This window comes from Ischnura elegans, chromosome 5, assembly GCF_921293095.1.
Source record: "Ischnura elegans chromosome 5, ioIscEleg1.1, whole genome shotgun sequence".
Lineage (NCBI taxonomy): Eukaryota > Metazoa > Arthropoda > Insecta > Odonata > Coenagrionidae > Ischnura > Ischnura elegans.
In genome coordinates, this window is record NC_060250.1 from 46,817,979 (window position 1) to 46,828,061 (window position 10,083).

A 10,083-nucleotide genomic window follows, 5' to 3' on the forward strand; every position below is an offset into this window, starting at 1 on the left:
TATGATGAAGTGGCATTTTTAGCATTCTGGCAAACACTATGTCTGAGATTTTCTCTCAGTTTATGATAACTGTGGTCATGGGTTTTGCTAATTGGAATGGTTTTTCTTGGTTTAGTTTTTTAAATGAGGCTCTAAAAACCATCCAAGAATTCATCCTTTGCCGTGCCTATCTCTTTTCTGTTATTCCTCCATTTTTCATGCCTGCTGTCTGAAGAACTCGGGGCATTTAATGAGAGAGACATGACTATTTTGTAGAGTTCTTATTCTTGCTTTCTCTTTCATGCTTTAATCAGAGTTTGTTTTTATTTTATCTCAAGAAGAATAATGCATGATTTTCTTTCTGTTTATGATAACCCTGATCATGGATTTTGCATATTGGAATGGTTTTTCCTCGCTTTTGTTTGATATTTGATCGCACTGTTCTGCATGGAATACTTGGAGTGTAAATTTGTGGATTGATTTTCATTGCTAATAACTGAAGAGAGCTATTCTTGGGTCTTCCTCTGAGAAAGATTGAAATCCCAATTTTTCTGTGGCTGCCCATGCCTAGGCTTATAGAAAGATGAGCAGGGGGATAAAATTACTGTTGGGCACACCGAATCCGGCACTGTCGCACAGTGGGCTGAAATATGTAAAAAGAAACTGGCCAAAAATCAGTGTAGGCTGCAATGTATTGCTAAATTAATGAAATCTTTTGCGAATGGTGTATATTAAGGATACAATGAAACTTTTTAGGATGATGTTATCCACAATATTTTCTGGAGGGCAATAAAAATTAAAAATAAGTATAAGTGATGTGGGAACCCTAGTTGCTAGGGGCAACTCGAAATTTTGATGCAGGAGTATCAAGGGAAAGATAGAATATCTTCTTTTTTTATCAGTGGCTATATAATGACTTTTTATAAGGTAAGTGATGATTGAAAATTGGTATTGAGTCTTTTAAACTGTAAATTTTGGTCACTGAAGCGTTATAATAATGAAGAATACCATTTATGAATATTTTTAATGCTACTTGCTCAAAAACAAAGGCGTGCCAATTTACATTCTATTCTGAGTCAGAGAATGAAGACTTCTCATATTCTAAAATATTTTCGCCGTTAATTAGAAGATTTTTCACCTCCTCTGGTAATTTTTTTACTTTACGGGTAACCCCCACTGAGAAAGAAATAAAAGGATCTAATGTAAGTAGAAATGTATGGAAAAGGTCATGGTTCGTGGCAATACTAGAAACTTTCCTGCTGTGTTTTTCACGATATCTTCTCATATCCTTATGGCTTCTAATGCCTCATCGGAAAGCTGCCCAATAGGAAGTATGTCATTTTTCACAATTTCCACTCCATGCATTAAAGCTTTGTGAATAGCTGGTGGCACGTGATACCATGGGTAAAGAGTTAAATATGGTTTAGTAGTTTTAAGGCAATAAGCTGAGGAAACTGTAATGTTTACTCTAAGTCCAATCAAGACAGCTCTCAAAATTACTGAGAAGCTGGTTATTAGATCCTCCAACATTCATGGATGAGGATTGTATGTGGCACTCTATTAGAATTGTCGATTATTAATAGTTTACCTAATCTCGCAATAATAACATCCAATCTAATGATTAAGAAAACCCACTGAGTTGACATGTTGTCAGAAATCACCTACTCATTCTTAAGCACTCGAAAAACATTTTTTGAATGAAGGCTGCAAGTACAGTTTTTAATTTCTCATTTCCTTCCAATAAACGTTTCTGAGTAAAAACTCTAGTATGAATGATTTCATCTGCTTCATAAACACCCCTCTATTTGCCAAGATCAGCCTATCTTAGCGATTCACTTTCGTTGTATTCATAACCTGTCAACTTCTCTGTGAATGTCCTTCGGCACACACTTCAGCAAGGAATACTGAAGGGAGACTGATGTTGAGCTCTCGACTACAAATAGGCGATCCAATCGCATAGACGGCATATTTTGAGAAAACACAAATTTTAGAATGGAAACATTTGCACGTTTTCATATGGAAAGAACAAATCTGGATGCATAATGGGGTAGCCGCCAAGGACAAAGGGCTTGGATAGCGCATGTACCATTTAGGTTTAGGTTTATTGGTGTACGCACGCAGCATGCGCTCAAATACTCAGGGTTAAAACAGTTAGAAGAGGGTACATACCATACATACACTACAAATAACAAGTAGTTGAATGCAATGCATTCAAGTTTTAGGGAAAATCTAGCCTCTCAAACGGACTGCTATGCATGTCACGCTAAGTTCCCGAGTCAAGTACAGCACAGTGTATTGCGGGTCACGGGGCATGACAATCACCTGATATCATTTTGCCTTGCCTCAAAAAAATTCGAGGGGTGCAAGTTGGAGCAAGATTTTTCTTTTCATTCTACTAATATAGACTTCAGTCGAACTCCTAGCATAAATATCTCAGGAGCAAAAAGCGGCGGTACCTACTTTCATCCTAGCGATAGGTAAATAATTAGCAAAAAATTGTGATATTTTTAACAAATCATAAAGTTAATGAAAAAGCAATTGACTCTAGCAAAAGTTCAATTTTATCAATTAAAAGAACAGTTATATCAATAAATTTCCTTAAAACTTCGGAATTATCAATTGTACTTCCTTGCTTGGGGAACAAACATTGAACTTTTTCGTAAAAATTACACACTCGCTATCGCACACAAATTTTGAAGATTTTTATTGATATTTGGCCAGCTATAAAAATTAAACCAATTATTTTGAAAAAAAACAACTTCAGTTTTACATGCCCTGGACATTCTAAAATGATGATATTCTATCCGCAGTACGAAATGAAAAAGCCGATATTTTGATTTTTGGCCAGCTTTTTTCTATTTCTGCCCACTTTGTGTCGGGCCTTGGGTGATGCAGAATTTGGGACTTTGCAGGATTTTGGGTGCTGTGGCAGTAACCAGTATAATAAGAGGGTCTGCAATGTTTTTTATGAGAAAATTCAGTTAGTTTCAATAAAATTAGATAAAATTTCAATAAAATACATTTAATTTGCAAAATATTTTGGATTAATAAGAAATTAATTTTTTCTAAATGTACAAACAATCAGATTCAATCATTAGGGATTACCTGAAATAAGCTTAGTGAAAAGGAAATGCATAACATTTAAGCATAAAAAAAAATTAATGCATTAAAAGTGCCTTGTGATCCATACACAGTTGTATATAGATATGTTTAGTATAGTGAAATATGTTGTCTGCTATCTTAGTCATCAACTCCATCAATGCTTGCCCTTATGCACGTGCTCCATCTATCCACCAATACATTGGGAGTGACGGATGAAGGAAGATTCTGGGTAGTGGAAAAAGGGTTTCTTTGCTTTGGCTACAACAAAACAAAAGGACTCTCTCAATTTCTTCTGCTATAATATTAAAATACTTTGCCTGGGGGGATACCCAATATTAATGATCCCTGTAATATCTGGAAATAGTAGCCAATATTCGCCTTAATTATGGAATAGTTAAGCTTTTTTGATTTCTTGTAAATGAATATCTTGTAAATTATTTATCTTTAAATTAAGAGGGTAACATTGCATTCATTTCTACCTCAACTCTTCTAATGTAAAAGAGGACTAAAGCTGAGGGCTAGAGCACCATACGGACTTGAAGGCGATCACTGAATTTGGTGAAAGCAATGTGTGACTACTTGGTGTCAAAAAAGGAATGATGTGCACTGTATGACATATATCCAGTCGTAGGTATCTGAACTGTTATTAGTGAACTGCATGGAGCCAATTTCCAAAATTAAGGTGTCCCTTGAGCCAAATTATTTGATGCTAAGCACTTAGGCTGTAAAGATTATGTAACTCTTTAGCAGGTTAAGCAGGGAATTTAGCGCCCAAGTACTTGACGAAATTTCCCTTCATATGATCGACTAAACCTATCACACATAATTACACAATTTTATTTTTAAATCAGTTTAAAAATTATAAAAACTTATGCATTATTGTCACCAAGACAGTTAGAAGGCAATAGAAGCCATTCAGGGTGCTAAGTTAATAGGATATAAAATGAGAATAGTCCACCATCACGTGAAAAAAAACTTTTTTTAAAGATTTTTTCAGCTTAAATGAAAGTAACTTTTTTTTTAAGTGTTTGAAATATTTTTTTTCAAGGTCCCTATCTCTAGCTTAAAGTTATTAGCCAGGAATTTGTGTGATTTATTTAAGAATTATGTATTCATTTAAGTTCATTCTGAGTCAATAAGATTTATCACTTTTGCCTTTTCGGATCAGTATTTCCACAAAAGGAAAGCCACTCCAAATATGCTTAAGAATTTTAATTTCTTTCAGGGCATTATATTTGAACATAAAAAATTATTTTTAATTAGATACTGCTTCATGTAATCAACTATTAACATATTACTAACTTCAGCTGGGATCATTCACTACTGTATTAATTCTAATTGTCATTACTTAAAAATCACGGTCTGGCTTTCTCTGAGAATTTTCCTGTTTACAAATGGGTCGCAAGATAATAGTCATTTACATGAAAAAAGAGAGAAATGCTTAAGCATATTGCTTCTAGTATCCTTTGCCTTGAATACAGTCGTGAAAAAAACTTCATGAAAGCCTATAAGAATAAATTATGTTTCTCTCAAAATTTCATCCTTAGAAATAGATGGGTGTACCTTTAAGCTTGGGTTTAGCCTATAAATGGAACTTGCATTTGCATCATTGGCTTGGCAGTTACGTGGAATCATTCATCTGTTATTATTTTCATCCATCTTCTCTCATCAACCCATGCCCTACAAAAAAGGCATCTTCATTACTAATTTTATGCTTGAATGTGCTACTTCCTTGAATATAAAAACGAAATTTCAACGCATATATTTTCAAACCAAGGTGAACAGCTGATGTGTTGTGATAGCAGTAGTCTACCAAATGAAACCATAATGTACAAATTCTTTTGACATTAACATATCTTCTTGAAGTACAACAATGAAAAAAAAACTTGGAACGTTAGGTAAATGGGAAGAACAGTACATATTATCGTGGCATTGGTATATTTTCTTATTATGCCAAAATTCTTTTCTTCTTCTCTTAGGTATCAGCTTGGGATGAACATTCAGAAGTTTGCAGTGGTTGAAAATGCGGCTGTGAAGCTTATTGAATGTATTTCAAGATGGAAAGTGTAAGTCTGCTGAATTTTCTCGTTGCTAGAGTGTGATATTAAAATAGAAATTTGTGTGATGATGTGAAAGGGTTACCATAGTTGTTTTAGTCAAATTTGGTGTGTGGAGAAGATTTACCGCCCATTACCAAATACTGTTTGCAAGGGGAAGTATATTTTCAATGCAATATTAATACTGCCATCAGAGTAAGAAATAACGTTTCTCATAAAATTACGGAATCGTTTAAATGATATTCTATATCATTTGTTTCTTTTTAACTTAAACGTGTATGTTTGTGAGGAAGCTTAATTTTTCCTGTAGTCCTGTTTTTATCATAGTGTCTATTTCACCTAATCAGTAGGTGGTATCAGTTTTGTACCCTGTCTTGGTGCTTAATTTAAACTCTTATTTATCCTAATGTGTTTTCAAGTCTCATTTTTGAGTATTCAATGCCAGGAATGGGACCCGTGAGAGCCTTATCGTTTTGTGTCCTTCTAGCCATGTGTTGTGATATATTTTCATTTGTTTCTCGGGAACTGAAAAAGTGTTCAATTCCAAATACTTGGGACTTGATCAAGCTACCCTTCTGTGATATGGCTACTCGATGCCAAGAGACCTTAGTGGGAGCATACTTGAGTATTATCTTGCTATTGAAGTGAATTTTACGAAACTGTTCATCCTTCGAGATGAGCTTTTTGATTTAATAGAAAATTGAGTATTATCATGTGAGACTACCTCTCCCTGCTTAAATTCTTCATCAGTTGAATTTCTAATTGTTTTTTTACATCCCATTGTTTGTGAATCTTTTATTTAAAGTGTAGTTCTCACATGCCCTCATGTTTCTATACATGATAATCTTGAACTTAGTGTGGATTCCAGTGAATAATATGTCAATAGAGTGCATTTAAAACCCAACATTCTCGATGAAAATTTTGTAAACTTATGAAAGTTATGAGGAATATCAAAGGATATGAAGTTTTTCCGTAATTTTTCAACATTTTTACATTTGTGAACTTTTCTTAAGAAAATGCTGAAACCAAAGCAAAGGCATTTGTTATACTGGAGGAAATATTTTGACCTTCATCAATGCCAGCTTTTAGTGAACAAAAATGGTCAAGAATGTCGCTGTACATTCTTAACAGTTTTTACATTAATTTATTTGTACAAAAATTGAACATGTTTACATTTAATCAATGTATGTATTGATATGCAAGGTACGTGCTTCGTCACCTTGTAAGTATGTATGTGTGGAGAAATTGTATGAGTAAATTGTCATTGTTTCATGTTGAAATAAATGATATATTATTTATTAGTATAATAATGATTAGTGTTTGTTTGATTGAAAGACCTTGTATTGTTACTGCTCCTCTATGTTGTGCTATTGAATACGAATGCAGCTCAAACTACCAGAATGGTGGTTGGAATGGTGTCTAAGAAATCAATATAGCTCTTTTCACAGTAGCGGGTACCAAAAAAACTCAAGAGTGGGGGCAAAAGGTACTTGAATTACCTTTACATTTATTGTAATAAAAAAATAGTCAAGTCACATGCAGAGTTTAAGAAATTTATAATTAAATTTATTACACAGGTATACAAGACAATGCCATCTTATGACATAAAAAAGTTATAATTTTGATTCAGCAATGTTTGGCAATACAGGCGGGCCCGCAAGGCGGGGGCACGCGCCCCCTGAACCTCTGAAAATCTGTATCCGCCACTCTCTCTTCATCAGTTCCTCATAGCATACAGTTTTGCTGATATTGACCAGTAACACCATTGTCTTTCCTCTTCATTAATCTATCACAACATTTTTGAGGGAGCCTTGGTAGTGCATTCAGTAAAAGGTAAGTCTGTTAGAATGTGGATTCACTGTTGTCAATTGTTCAGCCGAACGTAGTTGAAACATTTGTGGTGTATATGAGCTCAATCATCCATTTCAAGTTTTTCAAAAGAAGTGGGGGCACCACATTTTATGTGAATTTCCATGTAGCACAACACATTGATATGTATTAGAGGCTTTGATATAAGGCTTTCAGCAGATAAACGAATGCTCATGAATGTGTATCTAAATGGTCATCCCTGCCTGTGCACTTACATCCAACTCAATGCATTTTTTAAGTGTGGCTACTCTTTTGAAATCCTCCCACCTTGGGGAATAATTCCATTTTTTGGCATCTTTAATATTACAGCATATTTTTGGTTGAAATCAATTTTCTTCACCACTGGTGTGTGGGTGTATTATTTCACCTATTTATTTTTCACTTCATCACTTGTTACTGAGCATTAAGGGGATGTTATGATCAGACTTAAAATGGAAGAATTCAAGTATGCCCAAAGGAAATTACTAAAATAATGTTTAAATGTTGTTTCAAAATAATTTAAAATGATTATGAACTCATTTACAATCATTCCTAAAAATGTCCCTTGTAAATACTTATTAAATTGCAGAGATAATGAAAATATTTAATAATTATTTTAAATTAATATTTTTAAATATTACAAAAATAATATTAAAATTCCCTTTTTAACCACGAGAGGCCAGGTTAACTCTCTTTATTTGTAAGATAACCTGATCTACACGTCTCAAATTAGCAGTTCTATCAATAACACATTATGTGAACTTAGATATAGAGCTTTCTTTTATCCATCTGTAATCCGACCATGACTTTACTCTAAAAATGTGGATTTGTAATAATTTAAAGTCAAAAATGAAACAATTTATGCAACAGTAATATTTTGTAAAATATTTACGGATGAGAATATATTTTAATTTGGTAATGTCAATAAAACCATAGGTACAGGAGGGGATCTTGAATTACTTAACTCAAAGTAGAATTTCATATTGGAAATTAGTTGAAATAAATTACATATTAGGATATTCAGTTGTGGTTTTATTCACAATAGGGTGGTTTCCTATTATTTTTTCATTGCCTAAATCGAAAGATTATTACTCCTGGAGTACGTATTTGACGCATTTAGATTTTTAAATGACGATATCTATTTTTGCGATTAAATGAAAAGTGAAAATTTTCTAGCGCGCGAAAACGCGACGGGTAAGTATGAATGTCGGGAAATCTCTCCGTGTGACGTATTTCTGGTTCCCGCTGCCGCCTTGTGAGGTGACCTTGAGGCGAGGCTTAGTGCTGATACAACACAGGCTGCTAGCGGGTAGCTGAGTACCCTGCTGGCTGGTAGCGCTTGGCTTAAATAAGGATTATTAATACCTTATCAAACGAAGAAAACTTTCCGACCTTAGCCAGTTTTAATAAGTGATTATTAAGACATGTTTCCCTGAGCTCTGCGCCTCATGCATGCATTGGTAATCTCACACGATGTATAACTCCTATCTTCTCGTATAGAAACTAGGTCCCTGTGACGTCACGTGGAGTGGCATCGCATGGGCGCCAATCTGGCCCTTTTCAAATGAGGATAAAAATGGACCATTGCCATTCGTCTAAAACGAAATAATTTGTATATTATGAATACAGTAATGGTGGGTAATGAATCGCAATCAATACCTTTCGTTTTCTTTGATGAAGGAAACTACCCTATTAGTTGTGATGCTGATAACTGCAGTCTGCAAAGGCATTAGCGGCTGCAATACTCGTCTATGCCTTGCAAGCTGTTGCTCAGCGGCAGGGCTGTCGGGTGATCAGGCTGTTTCTATCCTTGCGCCCATGTATTATGAGTCTGGTGAGTTTACATACTTTGTATTTAGGATCCCATAATTCCCCTGGTCATTTTATAAAATACATAACTCCCTCTCATCAAGTCGTATTTAGTCTTTCTTGGTGGCGCATCACTCAATTAAAACCTATGCTTTTATCTTGAAGTTTTCGGGGTACCTACAAAGAGTAGACCTCCATCAACATTAGCCTGTTTCTCAATTTAAAAAAAGTATCTGAGAAATGGCTGAAACAAAGTATTCAAATTAAAAATACTGGCAAATGATGACCAGGGTCTACAGTATATTCCCTGAAAATTACCATAAGATAGCATAAGTTGTAAGTTGTCACAAGAAAGATAGGTCGAGGAGAAGGTATGCGTCCATTTTGCTTTCCAATAATACATGGTGATACCTTTTCAATATCATTTTACAGCAATTTTTTAATCACTTATTAGTATGTATCACTATAATTATATCACTCACATGCCAAAATAAATACCATAGTGGTACAGGTTTACATACCTATTGTAGATCGAGAGGATGAAGAAGTTAAAGACGTCTATGAAGACATCGTGGAAGTAAACAAACAGGTAAGAGGTATAGAAAACCCTATTGTTTAAGGTGATTCAAACGCTGTCATTGGCAAAGGTCAGGATGGAAGAATAACTGAAAAATATGGATTTGCAAATAGAAATGAAAGAGGAGAAAGGCTTCGAGAATTCTGAACGGAACACAAATCAGAGGTTTGCAACACACTGCTTAAAAATCACAAACGAAGAAGATACATGGAAAATGCCAGCAGGTAAAAGAAGATTTCAATTAGACTATATTTTATATAAAGACGACCAAATTTATGCATAGACACTTCAGTGGACCTGAGAAAGCCAACTGGAACGTTGGCGAAATATTTTCCAGTAAAATGGATAAACGCGGAAGGAAACCCGGAGGAATCGTCGCCTACTTATATTTTACTGACGCTGTTCGTGCGCGTCTGCTTGAGTCCCAATTTTTGTTCCTTTTAAACCTCCCGCCATCTCTTTTCCCTCGTTCTCCTCATTTCGTACATATTTTGTTGTACTAAGAAGTGGGCACTCAAGACGATTAGCATCCTGGAGTGTGATATGCGCCTGAGTGCAGTGAGAGACTTGATCGCCCCGGGGAAGCAGTGACAGTGTGTGAATACGTGGGCATCTGTGAAGCTCGTTCTCCTCGGCGATGGTTTGTCGAGGGTGCTGTGGATTAAGGTAAGCGTCCTCTAATTCCCAATTCTTTTTCCTTCCCTTGATCAT

General features: G+C 35.0%; 1 protein-coding gene across 4 annotated transcripts in view; it reads left to right on the forward strand.

Moving 5' to 3' along the window:
- LOC124158816 (SH3 domain-containing protein C23A1.17-like) overlaps positions 1-6,449 on the forward strand; it is a 113,909-nt gene extending 107,460 nt beyond the window's left edge. For all 4 annotated transcript variants that reach the window (XM_046534155.1, XM_046534156.1, XM_046534158.1 and 1 more), the window contains exon 6: positions 5,061-6,449. In XM_046534155.1, the coding sequence (XP_046390111.1) occupies positions 5,061-5,102 (42 nt within the window). In that variant the 3' untranslated portion in view covers positions 5,103-6,449. The remainder of the gene's footprint in view (positions 1-5,060) is intronic.
- The last annotated feature ends 3,634 nt before the right edge of the window (positions 6,450-10,083 follow it).